This window comes from Montipora capricornis, chromosome 1 (assembly GCF_036669925.1).
Source record: "Montipora capricornis isolate CH-2021 chromosome 1, ASM3666992v2, whole genome shotgun sequence".
Taxonomy (NCBI): Eukaryota; Metazoa; Cnidaria; class Anthozoa; order Scleractinia; family Acroporidae; genus Montipora; species Montipora capricornis.
In genome coordinates, this window is record NC_090883.1 from 46,774,233 (window position 1) to 46,791,732 (window position 17,500).

At 38.6% G+C, this 17,500-nt stretch overlaps 2 protein-coding genes across 4 annotated transcripts in view; one reads left to right on the forward strand and one right to left on the reverse strand.

Moving 5' to 3' along the window:
- LOC138046441 (polypeptide N-acetylgalactosaminyltransferase 13-like) overlaps positions 1-2,585 on the reverse strand; it is a 13,687-nt gene extending 11,102 nt beyond the window's left edge. The window contains exon 1 of the mRNA XM_068893080.1: positions 1,729-2,585. Within this exon, the coding sequence (XP_068749181.1) occupies positions 1,729-2,246 (518 nt within the window). The 5' untranslated portion in view covers positions 2,247-2,585. The remainder of the gene's footprint in view (positions 1-1,728) is intronic.
- Positions 2,586-3,030: 445 nt separating this feature from the next.
- Positions 3,031-17,500, forward strand: part of LOC138046465 (F-box/LRR-repeat protein 4-like) — a 32,299-nt gene continuing 17,829 nt past the window's right edge. The window contains exons 1-7 of one of the 3 annotated variants that reach the window (XM_068893103.1): positions 3,031-3,288; positions 4,459-4,576; positions 5,191-5,284; positions 5,550-5,682; positions 13,838-13,930; positions 15,913-16,138; positions 17,420-17,490. In XM_068893103.1, coding sequence (XP_068749204.1) covers positions 4,514-4,576; positions 5,191-5,284; positions 5,550-5,682; positions 13,838-13,930; positions 15,913-16,138; positions 17,420-17,490 — 680 coding nt within the window. In that variant the 5' untranslated portion in view covers positions 3,031-3,288; positions 4,459-4,513. The remainder of the gene's footprint in view (positions 3,289-4,458; positions 4,577-5,190; positions 5,285-5,549; positions 5,683-13,837; positions 13,931-15,912; positions 16,139-17,419; positions 17,491-17,500) is intronic. The other 2 variants (XR_011131730.1, XM_068893098.1) reach the window with 2 other exon arrangements.

The following is a 17,500-nucleotide window of genomic DNA, read 5'->3' on the forward strand; positions in this document are numbered from 1 at the left end:
CAACAAGACAAAAAATATTTTGATAGGAGCTCCCTAATTTGTTGCACGATTACACTGATTACACAGAATTTTTGGTGAGAAATACCGGTACTGGATATTCCCTACAAATGGAATGAGCCGTCCCATTTGAGTCCATAATTTTCTGAATGCTGCAAGAGCCTGGGTACAAATAAATGTGGCGGCCAAAGCCCGCCAAGTGAAGTGATGTAATTGTCGCATCGAAGCCTGGTTCTAGTGGTGTAAACAAATGGTACAGAAAATCCCGGTCGTTTCAGCAAAAGTGGAAAAATAACACAACCTTCAAAGGTTGTCCTTTTTTCAGGAAAACTTCCATTGGTGTCAACCGTTCCATTTGTTTTCTCACCAGAAGCCCTGGATTTTTTTGACAAAGTGGTAAGCGCCTACGGTCTACTGATATGACAGGGAAACTCGTGTTTTAGACGAGAACCTGGAGAACCAGATAATTCCATCTGAATTAAGATTGAAAACACTTTTTTACCAGGAATCGTTTAATACAAAGACTGTACCAGCCCTTTCTTGCACACATGCAAGAACTTCACTCCAGAAGATTGGTATTGGTTTTCACTGAAAGCAAGGCTAGATGATGGTCAGTTACATTTAAATTTAATGCAAATTCAATCAGGAAAGTCGAAGCAGCTGGCAGAAATCCCTCATGCAGAGCCTTAATGTGTTTGTTCATTTGACCTACTGTTTTATGGCATTTTCGTAGCTGTCATCCTCGTCCTTACTCGGGCTCCCTAATTATAGCCTGACAACTGGCTTTGTTATACCTCCCAACTCAAATACGTATTCTGATTGGAGGACAACATGTCACGTGTCATTGGTCAAAACTTCATGACGCCCTAGGGCGAACAAACCTTCATGACGCCCTAGGGCAACAACAACTTGAACTTTCGACTCACACGTGATCAGGTCGTGCACCTTTGAAATGGCGGCAAATCTGTACGCCAGCCGACGTCAAGCAAATAATTTTATCTGTGTATTGTTCTATTTTGAGTTGGGAGGTACAGTATAACAAAACACTTAATGACTGGCCCCTCAGGAAACAGTGAGTTTTAATTCCCCTCGACCTCAATGTTTCCCTCGGCTTTGCCTCGGGGAACATTGAGGGTCTCGGGGAAACAAAACTCACTGTTTCCCTTGGGGCCAGTCATTAAGTGCTTAATATTCTTGTTTATTTGCTCAGCAGAGCTTCAAGCTAATCCAGCCAGGCCAACCACACCCTGGCAAAGACAGACTACAACATTGGAAACTCCATTTCCTGCTCTTTGCAAACAGTGTTTGTGGGTTCCTTAAGGTACCATAGTGTTGTGAGCTAGAGCCTACATTGTACCAGAAGGTCCAACGATTTGCAGATATAATTATGATAAAGGCAGCGCTTTTTTCGTAGTTATTAACAGACCCCGGGTGTAATGTTCCCCAAGGGTTCGAACCTGCAACCTTGGGCACTGAGACACTCAACCACCTGAGCAAAAAGTATTAAATTCCAAAGCTGAAGATTCTGCATATAAAGGGAAGATATCGTTGACGTCATCTGTTGTCATTAATCTGCCAACCAGAGCCTCATTGGCTGACAAAACAAAGGTTCTTTTGTTCCTGTGGTTGGCAAATTTGAATAACAAAAGCAATGTTTGTAAACAGATATCTTCCCTATAGCAAGTTCGCATTCAAAGCTAATTGAAATTCCAAATTTAAAGATCCACTTACCCGTCACTTCTGACATCCTTCAACGTCCTGTCTAAAGAAATCTTATCACTCAACACCCAATTAAAAGAGTGATCGCCAAATCGCTCTTCCGAAAGCTTTTTATCTTCATCAGATGTCAAATACGCCGCTTCGCCGTTCTCTCCTAGCCCACCGGGGTTTGTCCTTTTAGCTAGGCTCGCATCATAAACCGTCCTCGGTCTGGAGCCTTCATCGTTAGTTGATATTACACCATTCAATACCGCTTTCGCCGCCTTTGATAACATTCCATCGTTATCTTCAAGATCAGGCTTCAAAGAGTCTTTTTCCCATGGATATTTAATGTGCTTTTCAACCGGTCGTAAAGGGTTGACACCGGCGCCTTGCATGTAGTGGTGGTCTTTGTCCGTAACTAGAGGAGCATTGAGCATTGTTAACGATTCTCGCGTTACTTCACTGTTAAACATGAGAACCAGCACGGTGACGGAGAACCAGAACGTCGAAGTGATGACGATTATGTTGAAGATTTTTCTCGAGGACATGATTGTGGACAACTAGTCTTGCTTGTTTAAACAGTATTTAAATGCCACGTAAGAAAAATGCAATGCTTTACCAATGTTTGGAATTGATTTCAATTCAGAAGTGAAGAGGAGCCACGCTTCAACAATTGCGCTCACTCCGGAATTCAGCGCGATGAACACCGTCCCAAATCTACTTGTTTAGAAGCTATTGGGGTGACGCCTAGCCACACAAATGGACTGTTTTAGCGAGAAAGCATGATCTAAAGTTTAAATCGCTGACACAAAGACCTAGCTCTGCAGCTCTGTAAACATACACGCAGAGCTCGCACGAACCGGAAAATGCATCACACCATTTCATGTCACACTGACGCCAAAAAATGAAATACGTGGTTTACGTATCACAGAGTGTACACAGAAAGATTTTTTTTAATTGAAAAACAGCGTACTTTATGATTATTTTTATCCCAATTAGTGGAAAAAGCAACTGCCGTAAGGATGATATGTAAAATGATCATTGTCTTCAAACTGATTTTTGAAATTTGTTTTGTTTTTGTTGCTTTCACAAAAGCAGTTTTAATTATTCATTATTGTTAATATCCTCTTTAAGCGACGAGAGAAATGGAATCAATCGAGACTTGTTTCAGCTCTAAGCCTAGCCTAAGAGCATTTTCTTTTTCTATTGTGATGCACCAGATTTTCTTTTTGGGGCTTCAAATTAGTCTTACAAAAACCGCTGCATTAGACTAATTAATTAAAAGCCTTTTCACGTAAGCGTTACATGAAGAGGAAGTTCTGCAGCAACTTCCGAGCCGCGCCTTCTTCACAGAAACACAGCGTGACATGTAACTTATGGCGTCTGAAATTGAGAACTTATTCGATTTTTCACTTCCTAATGGAGAATACACTCTCAGATTCCGATCCAATTCGGCAGTTTGCGACTAAAGTTATTTCCTTTTCCAGTCAGTACGGTGGAGAACATTCGCAGACTTACGCAGCTTCGAACCTTGCCGGAAGTAGTTACAAGTTTCCAAGTTATGGCGACTTCACCCAGTCCTTTGTTTTGGTATGTGGGTTAATATAACATCTGTATCCGAATGTCTTTTACCAACATAAAAGGAAAAAAAAAACTTTATTTGCAGTAGTTTGTTGTATTTGAAGGGTCTTAGCTACAATCTCGGACACAATTGTTGAGAATTAATTCTGCCTTTGGACTAACTGCAATCACAAGTATGAAAAACGAGCTCTCTTTTTTCCCCCACCTCTCCCCCACCTGATCAATGTTGCTACAGTGTACACGAAACAAAGCATTTCAACATTGATCAGGGGGGATGGGGGATGGCTGCTAGGGTGCGATATTGAGGGCATACATACATCTATATGTTCCAGCACTCGGCAAAGTCCCTTTTTGACTTGTGGCTGTTTCTGCTTAGGTGGCCTCATACACCACAAGCCTTTTTCGAGACATCACCGCCATGCAGGCCACTTCTGCTGGAGAGAACAGGACAGCCACAACACCGGGGACTTTATCCCCTACTCTTCTCGAATAGTGCTTGGGTACTTTAACATCCCACAAGGAACTTATGAACATAGAAGATATTTGTGAGATGGGGCCTACGGTTTATAGTCCTTATCCGAGAAGACTTGAAAGTCTAACCATTTAATTTGCCAATGAAATTTCAAAGGCAGCACTTTCTTATCAGTTATTTTAAGATCCTGAGTGTTGATCTGACTACGGTTCGAACCTGCGACCTCCCACGTGACAGCCTGATGCTCAACCAACTGAGCCATCGGTGCAAGGAGCCAATCCCGAGAGCCGTGAAGTCACTGCAATGAATCTGCACGTACAGTATATGTAGCTTATGGTACACCTGTAGGTAGAACTAGGTAATAAAAATAGCCTCTTGCTGTACTATTTTGCGACATGTACACAGGGTTCTTGTTAAGAGCCGGTAACCGGTTACCGGTATTTTTACAGGCTGTTGAAGTAAGTGTTACCGGCTGTTTCATTGACATATTTACCGAAATTATCCAACGAATGTTCGTCTGTTCAATGGTGAAATCACATTGCGTTTATGGGAAAATATTCCTTTCCCCTTCCAACCAATCCTGTGAAGATATCTGGCACATGTTATTGCTTCGAAAATATACCATTTCGTAAAGCAATCCAGCTTGTTTTTGCCAACTCATTTCTCGAAACGATGTCCACCATATTTCCTTTCCATTCCTCCTGCAGCCGGGGGAAACCCCCCATAATCCATTATTAAAGGTTTACAACATGGCATCCACGCATGGAAAACGACGGAAAGGTCTGTCGGAATTTGGTTTTCAACCAAAGCGTAAGAAAAGCGGTGGTGAGTGAAAATCAGCAGTCCCATGAGATACATTTTCTTTGACAATATTTAGGAATAAGACTCTCAGACTGGGATGCTGTTGGAATATAGTAACTTGATTTGGAAATTAAAACTAATTAAACTGAGTAATTTAAGTTTGTTTATTGGCATTAGCATTAATTATTTATCTACAGTAGATTGATTACAACATTTTATCAAAAGAGTACATTACTATAACTGATTTCATAAATAAAAATGACGACTTAGACTATAACAATACTTCATTGGCTCGTGAAAAAGAGTGCCACGAGACATGTCAAAAGACAGTTTGAATCACTGAAACCCAGGAACTCCAGGGGGCTTTGCCCCTGCACCCCCACCAGGAGCCAACGTGGCCCCCACACCCTCAGAGAGAGGGACAGGTAACAAAGTTACCTGCTATTTATTGTTTTTTACCTCCTGTTCAAAAACTTAGCAAGAACCCTGTGTACATGACACTCCCCCACCTCCATAAGTACAACCAATAAAAATTTATGAACCTAGGATTTTCTAGGAAGGAGGGCAGAGGCATGATTACTTTTATTGTGGTGAGATGGCAGCCAAAATTCTCAAAAATTGTGGGTTTTTTCATTTAGAGAATGTATGGACCATGGTGGAATTTAGCTCCTTCAGGCAGAACTGAAATTAATAAGGAATCCAGAAAAAGTTTTATCAGTGAGGATTTTGTTGGTAAGGTGAATATTGATTTTTTTCAGCTTTTTTTTTAACCTTTTAAAGAGTAATTTATTGGTTTCATTCCAGTTTTCAGGAATAACTCAATTTGTAATAAGACTCCTTGTACTCTCTGTCTTCTAATCATGAACTTACACCACTGCCTTTGGCTTTCACTTCTTGTTATTTCATTGTTAAATTCTCTACTCTTCTGAATAAAAGACTGATTAATAATAGCCAGTAACGACTGAAGCACAAGTGACATCTTGTTTAACTTTGTTAGATCTTGAGTTTAAAGACTGTGTGATTCCCACTGATATTGAAATCTTGGAGACTTATAACCCCGGTGCTGTGGTGCGGATTTTGGCTTTGCTGAATGATAAATCTGATTCAACTCAAGCAAATTGTAGCAAGAGGTAAGAACTAAGCTTTTAATCCAAGAAAAGAGTTTTCTTTCATTTAATTTTGTCTTAAAACACTACAGCAATTTACTGGATGGTAGGTGCCATAAAGGTAGCAAGAGAAGAGGAGCACTCTTCTCAGTAGCAAGGAGGTCACCATGGTAACTGAACCACAGTCCACCTCCCACAGCACTTGTCAACGCATCAATGAAACCAGTGTGTGGATTGAATACTTACCCCACAATATGGGAGGGAGGGAGGGGAAAGCATGCAAGCAAGCAACAAGGTGACTCAAGCCAAAGCACATGGCAATGCCCCTGCAAACCTTCCTGTAGTCCCCCGAAATATCTCTGGAGAAACTGCTGCAGTGACTTGGTTTTGACTTTGCCTTTAGAAATGAGATTTATCCTCATGGAAATGACACCTCCATAGCTTCTTGCAAAGATCCTTAGTATTAGTGGTATAAAAATTAGCCTATTTTAATCAAAACCAAAAGCTTGTATCGACAGCACTTTCCTCTCGATGATTTGGAAAGGAGTCACATCTTGGTGGTTAACAATTGAAATTAACCTTTCTGAGTTTGAACTGATTATCAACCCTCAGGTTCAGGTTCTGTGGTTTTCCCCCTTTTCCAGAAACCAGCCTGTGGTTCACATTCTGTCTCTATCCAAGGTCTGTTTACTTGTGATTCACAACCTAGGTAGTGACTGGATCACATAACAGAGCAAAGCTCCTATCTTATTGAATGAGTGCCAGTCCACATAATGGGCATTAATCACACAGCGGCCATGTTGAGTCCCGAGGGATTGAAAACTTTTGTTTTGCCCAACCGAAACTCGTCCCCAAACATTTCAACTTGAGGGTCAGGGTACAAAATCTATCCTCTATGGCCAATATGGCCGTCTTGCAAATAAGGCCCAATTGATTGCAGTGGGAATTCCATACCCTACACAGACAACTGGTGGCTCAGTTCGTTGGGCATCAGACTTTCATGTTGGAGATTGCAGGTTCCAAACCCCAGTCGAACCCACACTCAGGGTGATAAAAATATCTGAGGAGACAGCACTTTCTTGTTTGTAATTACCGGGGGTACTTCTGCAAATGGTAAAGACTTTCAAGTCTTCGTGGAAGGCCCCAACATATAACCCTTCCTGTTAAGGAACACAGTGACTGTAGACCCCCAGTGTTGTCGGTGGTTAATCTCTCAGAGAATTTTAATTGGTATATGAGTCCATTACCAATACGCTTAGTGAACAGAGTGTGTGTCCTGGAGAATATCCTAAATGTAAAAGTATATTCTCCATCAAGTGGCCCTTTTCTCTTTTTATCTACTGCATGTAAAGGTCTGCATAAGAAACAATTTGAGATTTTGAGGATTTTTAAAGATCACATCCAAAGGTTTTCACAGGGCTCACATGTTCTTGAACCTTGTGTAATGCCAATCATTATAATTGAGTCCAGAGCTGGTGATTTTAAAAGATGCTACACTCTACAGCAGTAGCACTCAGTCTTACAGTCAGTGCATTATAGCAGAGCAGGTTGAATAGATGTAATACGGTATAATTATGTGACATACCTGTCCTTGAAGCATACATCCAAAACAGAAATGGTGGCAGAAAGTGGAAGTGTGTTACACTAGCTAATTATCACTATTGCTTACTCCAAAACTGGGTTTGTAGCAACTAATGACTTACAATTTAGTTTGCTTGTTGAATTGTATGGTAAATATCACTGAGCTCCCGGATACAGTACATCAGATGGTCAGAACAATCGACCATGGTGAACAAACAAATGTTGCTTTTTTGGATTTTTCGAAGGCGTTTGATTCAGTATCTCATCCACACCTGATCAAGTAAGCTGGATCAGTCTGGAATTAAGGGACCATTGCTGCATAATGGTTCACGAGTTATCTTAATTGGCAATAGGCTGTAGGGTGTGGTAACACCGTAGATGGCAAAAGCTGTAATAAGGATTGGTTACCCATTACCTCATGGAGTCCCACAGGGTTCTCTCCTTCGTTGGACATGCTTTTTTTTGTCTTATTTATTAATGATATGCCAAGTTTATTATCCCACTCAAGTACATTGCCTTTATTTGCTGACGATACTAAGTGCTTCAGTGCTATAAGACCTCACTCTGACTGTGCTTTGCTACAAGACGACATTGACAAGCTGGTTGATTGGGGAGTGAAACCTGGAAGCTGGCCTTCAATGTTCTTTACAAATGTTCACTCTGTACTGTTACTGTAACAAGGGAGGGCAACCCCATAAAAATTATTTATAACTACAAAATGGGAGGGAAGATTCTTAGCAGGGTGGGAGTCCAGCGTGATCTTGGGGTACTTATGTCAGATACAGCTACAGTGTAGCTTCTAATCAGTGATCATCCCTGGTGAAAATCTTCAAAGGATCTTTAAGGATCTTCAAAGATCGTCATAAAGATCTTCAAGGATCCTAATAAAGATCTTAGAAAAGATCCTCAAAATTCCTTGCAAAGATCCTCAAGGATCTCGGCCAAGATCCTTAAAGATCCCCAAGGATCTTGCCAAGATCCTTGAGGATCCTCAAGAATCTTGCCAAAGATCCTTGAGGATCTTTAAGGATCTTCAAGGATTTTAAAAGATCTTTTGAGGATCTTGTTAAGATCTTTGTGGATCTTTCCTGAATGTTACCAAGGAATTAAAAAAAAATCCTCAAGGATCTTTATTATTTTAAAAGATCCTTTGAGGATCTTGTTAAGATCTTTGTAGATCTTTATGAATCTTACCAAAGATCTGTAAGGATCTTCAATAATCTTACCAAAGATCTTCAAAGATCCTAATCTATCCTTGAGGATCTTGTCAAGATCTTTGTGATTATTTTGGGTATATTCAGTATTCTTACCAATGATCTTCAAGGATGTTTGTGGCTCCATTCAAGAACCAAGATTACTGCCAATTATGGCTTTGATTCACCTCACGGTTAAGATAAGTGCCAGGATGTCATATGGAAAATCTGAAACATGCTAATTTAAAGTGAATTTGGAAATGGCCAATTCCTATTAACTACCGTGAACAACAACAACAACAACAATATGGCACAAACATCATTTAAACTTTCTTTATTTGCATAGATGTGTTTATCATTGTCAAAATCATAAAAAAAATGGAGATTAAAGATACAATAATGTAGGGCTGGAAACAAAAACCTAGTAAGTGACAATTTTTGGTCAATTTTTAGTTTTGCACAAAACTAGCCTAAATAGACCTTTTTCTCTTGTACATTTTGTTTTCCCAATACAAATCATGTGATAATACTCAGGAGGATTAGTCCTTGTTTTGCTCATTAAAAAGAGTGCATGCAAGCATGTCTTGAATATGTCTGCCTCATTATCAATCCAATTTTGATCGGGGTTTATCCCCGTAAACGGGGCTGGCTGGATTTACATACAAAAGAAAAAAGAAAGGACCAATTAACCTCCTGAGTATTATGACATAATCTGTATTGGGAAAACAAAATGTACAAGCAAAAACAGTCTATTTTGCAAGTTGACTGGAAATGAACTTACATTGCCCTGGTATTGTTTTTATCCGATTTGAGCTTTTTTTCGAGAAATAAACTATGCAAAAATACTATTGGCTCCTCATTTGAAAGCAACGGAATCAGCAAAGCAACACCTACCTTTCATTGTTTGATTAAAATTTAATAGCACAAGCTTTATGCAACTGTATGCGTCGGTAGCTCATCCGAATGATGCGCACAGCGAAGTACACAGCAGCTTGGTGGTTTGAGCCACCGATCAGACTTATTATTTTTCTTTTGTTTGCACAGAGATGTTTCTCTCGTTTTTCTTTTCTTGATTTTCTCTGCGATTTTATCGATCTTTGTTAAATTTAAGTTACATGAGACATGCACAAAAAATTAAATAAATAACTCTGATCAGTGGCTCAAACCACCGACCTGTCGTGTACTTTGCTGTGCATATCATTCAGTTGAGCTATCGACACACAGTTATATTAGTTTATAAATGCCATTAAATTTTAATGGAACAATGAAAGGTAAGTGCCGCTTCTCTGATTCCCTTGTTTTCAAACATGAAGCCAATGGTATTTTTGCATAGCTTATTTCTTGAAAATAAAGCTCAAATTGCATAAAAAATTACCAGAGCAATGTTCTTAAGTTCATTTCCAGTCAACCTGCAAAATTTGGGCTAGTTTTGAGCACTAAAAGTTGGCCAAACATTGTCACTTACTAGGTTTTTGCTTCCAGCCCTTCTATTACAGCAGCTGCAACCTCACACTAATTATTTTTTTCCCTCCATTGTGAACAAGTCATGTAAGTCATATATTTAATACTACAGTGACAATATTTGCTTGATAAAGGTACGGTAAAAGCCTGAATAAATTATTATACAGTGTAAGAACCAAGTTATTCCAAGCTACAGTCTGTAGGCTAAGGCTAGGCTACAGACTGTACTCAGGTTCTTAGAATAAAATAATGAGGTTTTGTCATTGGTGGGTATGGCCTATTTTGGGCCATTTCTGAAGTTTGTACAAAGCTTTGCATGATAAACAGAACAAAACTAAAGCAACATTAAAACAATGGTACTATCATTGCTGCTGGGAAAGCATGGTACTGGTAGAGCTTGTTATATTAAATTTGTGTATTCAGTGTTTGACTAAATTTCTCAAATAAGAATCCATTTCAAAATTGTAGGCTAAAATAGGACTGTCTTAGCCAAAACCGTTCTTACTTGTAAAAGTTCTTACATGTATATGTGGGTTCCTGTTTTATTTCTGTACACCGTCATTGCCATCACTGTAGTTGTTGCATAATAATACCTAACATAAGCTTAGCTTACAGGATTAGAGTAACTACAACATTTTTTTCGCTTTGTACCTAAGCTTGGTTTCCTCTGGACAATGCGATTTAAAGATACATAGTATTATAATTATTGTCTTTTTCCAACCTCTTCAAAAATTCAAGGCAGTGACAACTTGACTACAATGCTATAAAAAGTGCTCATTGCAGTGGTTTAATGGTGACTTGAGTACAACAGCAATGGAGTCTAAAACAAAAGAAGCATATATATATTTTTTAAATCTGGGTTCTCATTGCTTACATAACAGAATATCGTGGACTTTGGTCACCAATTACAGACCACTTATCATGAAATTTCATGCACCATATCCCAGAAGAAATCTCTGCACCCAATGGAAGTGTCAACATTTGGCTGTTTATGTAGGAACACTCAGATCAGACTCAATGTAACTAAATCAAGCGTTCTTTTGCGTTTTAAACCGGGATAATTAAATTCGATGTGAATGTCCATTTCGTTGGCTTTGCTTTTTGTCGGTTATTTTTCTGAAGGATTATGAAAACCTTCCACTACAAGCTTCGTTATTTGTAAACAGAAAGACACTTCACAAACGTTACAGCGCCCGCACTTTGTATTAAGCTTATAAATTATAGAACATTACTTGCACTTTGATTTATAGGACAAAAGCCCCTGGAATTAGCATCAAAATTGTTTTATCCAACGCTTACCTCTTTAGGTGAGTTATTATCAGCAATTCCTTCCAGTGGACAAGCATTTTACATTGTAAAAGAACTAAAATATGATAAGGACTTGCAGTAAACCGAAAATCGAAATAACCGCCATCGATCTGTGGCTGGTGTGAGCCCGCAATTTTTGGTGCTGGCCTACTGCTGACCAGAGCGGCTCAAATCCAAGATGGCTGATCTTCAATGATGTTCGAGGGGATCGTTTAAGGGTTTTTCCCGCTGGTTCAAGAACAAACGCTATACTGAAAAGTGAAGGAAGTCATTCGAAGGTCATCAAGTGAAGCTTGCTTTGAGAAAGTTTAAGTTTTAGTAATCTCGGTGAAGTGAGACAGAACATGCGTCACCCATTGCTCCCACTTCACTTCCGTTTCCAAGTTTTGGACGATGGTTTTCTTCAAATTATAACTGGGATAGATGAGCTGACGGTCAGGTTACAATGTTTTCAGACTGGACATGCAACTTAATGTTAACTTCATTTGAAGTTAGTGCATGTAAATAAGTAAACGATCTCTTATAGAACAAACAATTGGTTTATTTGTATTTGATGCATTTTTTGGCTAGACAATGAAGTAATGATCCTTGTATAAACAAGAGCAATAGCACTTTCTTTAGTGATGTTTTGCGTTCCGGTTCTTGTCACTTAACCCATTGTCATTTAATAAAATTTTAATAAAATGATTCTTTTGTCAGAATATATTGATAAAATCTAATAAGGTATCGTGTAACATAACGCAATTGGGTTTTTGTTTCACTGATTTTTCTATTTATTGGTATAAATGAACTCCTTTACTCCTTTAGATTATTTCTCAGTTTCGACAGTCACAACCTTTAATAATCCTAAAAAGATCCTAATTCTTGAGACAAAAAAGGTACAGGACATTATTTAATTGAGGTATCAACAGGTTCTCCCTAAAGCTTTTGAAGACTCCCAAAAAAGATCCTTTAAAAAAATCCCAAAAAGATCTTTAAGATGAATCCCTTTAAAATCCTAATGGTGTTCAAGAACCCCCTTTAAAGATGCAATGGTAACTAATTTATTGCAATTACTGAGTTCCCCCAAACATCTGTCTTAGACCTTTAAGGATCTTTAAGGATCCTGATAGAAATCCCGTTAAGGTCCTCAAGAATTCCTTGAGGATCTTTCATAGATCCTAAGGAGATCCTTTGATTGATCCTCAAAGGATCTTTATAAAGATCCTAAAAGATCCTCGAGAATTGTTTGAGGATCTCTCAAGGATCCTAAAAAGATCCTTTGACTGTTCTTGAAAAGATCTTTATCAAGATCTGTGAAGATCCTCAAGGATGTCATGAAGATCTTTGAAAGATCTCTTTGATTAGATTACAAAGATCTTTCCAAAGATCTTTGAAAGATCCTTAAAGATTAATAGAGGATTTATCAAGGATCTTCAAAGATCTTAATACAGATCTTTTCAAGATCAGTTAAAAGATCCTTTTAAGATCCTTGGAAGATCCTCAAAGAATTCTTGAGGATCTGTAAGGATCCATACCAAGATTTTGAAACTTACTCTCACTAGGATCTTTGTAAGATCCTCACAGGATCCTCACTGGCTCTTTGGGGATCTTTACAACTCCTAATTGCAATTGAAGATCTTTAAAGAACTTTCAAAGATCCTTCAAGGATCCTTGAAAGATCCTCATCTTCAAAGATCTTTTGCAGGTCCTTGAGGATCTTTAAGGATCCTTGAAGATCTTCAAGGATCCTCTGAGGTTTTTCACCAGGGATATCCACACCCAGGTGAACAAGGCTAACAAAGTGCTGGGTTTCATTCATTGCACTATCAACGGGGGCAACATTTTGTCACCAACTCTGAGATCCCTTTAAGTGATTCTCTTATGCGTTCTCACCTCGAGTATGCCTCTGAAATCTGGAGCCCAAAATCAGTTACTATGATAAAAAAAATAGAAGGGGTGCAACGATGTGCGACGAGGTTACCCGATTTTAGCTATAATGAGTGCCTAAAACATCTGAACCTGTTACCACTGGTTTACCACAGGGGAGTCAAGGACCTCTCGACCTTTTATAAACTGAAGTGCAGGCATTTTAAGTCTTCACTTACCGTAATTAATTGGTATTTTCAATTTTGTTCAGATGAGAGATAATGGTAATAAACTGAAAATTAATAGGTAGGACGGAACTTTTTAAGAGAACATTTTTTAACAGGATCCAGTATTTATGGAACAATTTGCTTGATGCATTGAGGACTGGCAACTCTAGTGTTTCTTCTTTTAAGAGATTATGCACTTCTTTTTATAAAGATACATGTAAGGTATTTGACCCTTACATGTAGCTCCCCTATACCACCTGGGCTACAATCAGCAGTTAGTTAGTAACGTAGGTTTACAAGTAGTTAGTTAGCTAGTTAGTTAGTCAGTTAGTTAGTTAATAGTTAGTTAGTTAGTAGATAGTTAACAAATTGCTAAATGATTATAAGCTTTTGCATATTCATACATTTTCTTTTCATAATTAATGGGTTGACTACACAAGGTAACTGAAAACCACATCAAGTGCTGCTTTCTTTCTACCTGCCCTAAGTTATTTGTAGGTCTTATCAAGGAGGAAGGTAAGAATTCGCTTTGACTGATTGATGCCCGTTTTGTTTTGAAAGGTGGACAACTCTTTGGTCTGGTTCACCTCAAAAGTGTCCAGCAAAGGCCAGAAAATTCTCTCCAAGATTAAAGAAGATAAATTATCCTACCAAGTGAGTGAGGGTTGGCCTTTTGATAAGATATATTGTGGTTTTTTTGGCATTGTTGTTGTGATTTTTGGGTATAATTTCAAAGTTTGTTAACTTTTCTTCCTTTTAAAGTACCTGAGTGTATGTTGTTTTCTAAATTATTCAACTTGTTGAGCCAAAATGTCTCTACAACTGTTGTCTCATTCCTTATTTAGTGGAGTGGGTTAGTTTTAGCATTTGGTAAAAGTGAATAAACTACCTGAATTTCACAATTTTGCTTCATGAGTTTGTTACATTGGTGCATAAAAATGTTTCTAATGTGTAGTAAGAGCTTAACTTGAGGGTTCCCAATAGGGTTCTCCAATCCCGCCATCCCGACCAAAATTTTCCCTTCATCCCGAACGATTTTTATCGGCCTATCCCGATCCCGGTCATGACGTCACAGCATGATATCCAAACCTCGTCGTCAATTACAATGACATTTGGTTTAGAATACACCTTGTTACTTTTTTCCACCAACCTTCATGATCCAATTGACCTTAATTGTAGCATTCGCATACAATAACAGTTTTGAACCCAAATGATATGTGATTGTCCATTTTTAGTAGTAATTGAATCTGTTCATATTTTCCACTCTGTTAAACTCGGTTGTAAGTTTAGCTGTGTACCAAGGTGACAGGCCTACACGACTCCCTAGCACCTGCTTTAGCCTTTCAGTTTAATTTGTAATTTGGCTATCATAAGTATAATTATAATTACATGTATTTGATTGACCGTCCTCTTTTTATAATATATGAGGGGCGGGTTTTTTAGATTTCTTTGAGTCAATGGTTGTAGCTCTATTAAAATCCAGTCTTTCTTGACGATTTGTTTCAAGTTTGTCGCTACTGGGTGGAACTGTGTAACGAAAGGCAAGATTCGTTTGCTTTTCTGTGGTTTGTGAAGGAGTGTCTGTCCAGTTTCCTATTTTTAAATTGCGCTTCTGAGAGGGTCCTTTGAACAAGATTCTTGGGATAACCTCTTTCACGTAGGCGTGATTTAAAATTTTGGATGAGCTCATCAAATATTTTTTTAGAAGAGTTTGTTCTGAGAAGTCTCAGAGCTTCCCAATTGACAAAGCCTTTTTTGACTCATTGTGGGTGGCATGAGGATCAGAAGGGGCTGTGTTGAAATGTTTCAGTTGGTTTGAAGTGTGTGTGCACATCAAGGACTGAATTGCTCTTGAACCTTTTGCTTTTGTAAATGCCAGTGTTTGTATCCAGAAATGCCATTTCTGTATCATTTCTGTATCTGAAATTGCAGCCATAAATTTAATTGTAGGGTGGTGTTTGTTTGCTTGTTCAATGAACTGCATTATCTCCTCTCTGTTTGTACTTCTTTTGTCTTCTTTCATGTGTATTTCTTTCTTATTTCCGCTCTTTCACTTCTCATAAAAAGGAGCCACACAACCAATAATATCATGTACATCGTGAACAGCTACGTTTGTGCCGTGCAACAATTTTTCAAATACCACAGTATAATTTTGGCCTATGCACTATAGCATAAACAAGACACTTGTAAAAAAAACGTGATGTGGTTACAAGTAACAAAGGTCATGAGGCCTTTGTGTAACTGGCTCTTATTACAGCCAAAGTTCAAGACAAAGAGCACACCATAGGGATCACAAATTGCACATGTTAGCATGGTGGAGAATGCTCAGCTTAAATTCCCGGTCATTTCCATCATTGCCAAAGGCAAAAGTTGATAATATTTTAAAGATCTGGCCATCAGAAATTCTGGATCTCATAGCTTTAAAGCAACGATTTCCCGGATCCTGCTTCATAATAACGTCAAATCCTGCGTCCCATCCATAAATGCAATCCCAAATCCCGCTCCCATATGTCGTTAGAATCTCAAAGCCCGTGCTCCAAAAAGCCAAAATCCCGCCTGCCATAAGCCCTATTGGGGACCCTCTTAACTTTTCTGTAATGTTAGTCTCACAGCAAGTTTAAATATTTTTATTTCAGCTTAATACGCCTGGAATTTAACCAACAACATCTGAATTACTACACAGAGCTTGATGCTGTATATTTGTCGGGAATTCCAGCCTCAAGTCCTTCCTGCACAGAGCAAAAACCTTCCACATTACCTGGTGAATCTGACATGTCTTTAACAGCTCATTTACTTCGGCAGCTATCTCTCAATGAAGAGAAAGAGAGTTTGACTCAAAATGGATTCTTTGATATTTTACCGGTAGGCCTAATTTTGAGGGCTTTTTGGTTACTTTCTATACCTCTTTGTAAATAAGTTCTGTAATGAGTCTTTCTGTGAGGTGTGTATTTATCAAAATGATTTGCACATACATTTGTACTAAAGAAATCACAGGGCTCCTAACAGGCCCCAATTGTACATTTAAGGCTGGGTAACTTTATCTGGTAGATCTTAATAAAGTCATGTCTATTTTTATCCTTTGATTGATTAAATATTATTATTATTATTATTGTTGTTGTTGTTGTTGTTGTTGTTGTTGTTGTTGTTATTATTAGTCTCTATAACCATCAGTTTCATTCCCTGCAAAGATTCCAAGTATTTGCCCTCCTAACTGTGAATATGCACACTCTTAGCACATCTACTTTAAATGTGTGGAAGAAAAATCTTGGCCAGCCTTTAACTTTAAGGGCGCTTTCCATTCGACAGAACTGACCGGCCAGACCAGGTATTTTGAAGGACTAACTCTACAACGCATCCGAATTAACACAAGTCGAAGATGATGTATACTTCCCGAGAAGTATGTGAGGGATTATCATGCAAGTGTTTCTTCAAATTGTTGCAATTTCTTTTCAAATTATTTGGTCTGGCCGGCCAGTTCTGACAAAAGGAAAGCGCCCTAAGTATATTTTTATACTCTAGAAAGTGACCTATCCACTGGATAAAGTTATCTGTGGAGTGGCCTTTTAACAGCTGGGGCCAGGAGTTTAGCATTTTCCAGGTAGCTTGTAGACCTAAGAAAACAATGAAAATTAAGGCTACATTACCATCCAGTCCACCTGTGGTGCAGAGCGCTGGATCTTACCTACCAAATTACAGGCCACATTGCAGGACTGTCAAAAAGGGCGGGTATCCGGCCCAAATAGCAACCTACTTACCAATCTTCAGCTGGTTACTTTTGTCTCAATTGGCAGTCAATAAAATTTAAAACTTTGAGAAGTTCAAGAAAAAAGTACATGTAAAAAATCCTCTTCAGTTTTTAGCAATGGGTACATGTATTGTACTTTAGGAACAACTTTCAGAGGATCAAGATCGATGAAATTGTGAAAAAAGAATGGCAATAAACAAAAAATGGTGCTGTGTCGGTGGGAGAGTAAAGCACCAAAATTTGGTTTCCCACTGAACTTTGACATAATTTTTGCAAAATTATGTGAATTTTTTTCCTGCAAAACAGGTGCAATGGACTGTCTTTATAGGAACCAAAGGTTGCTGTTTAGCCAAGGATAAGCCATCATTAAGAGAATCTCTGAATATTTACCTTGACAGAGTGAGCTAATTCATCACATCTTCTCCTTTCTTGAGCTGATTGATCTTACCAGAGCTGCTAGAACCTGTCGGTAAGTTAAC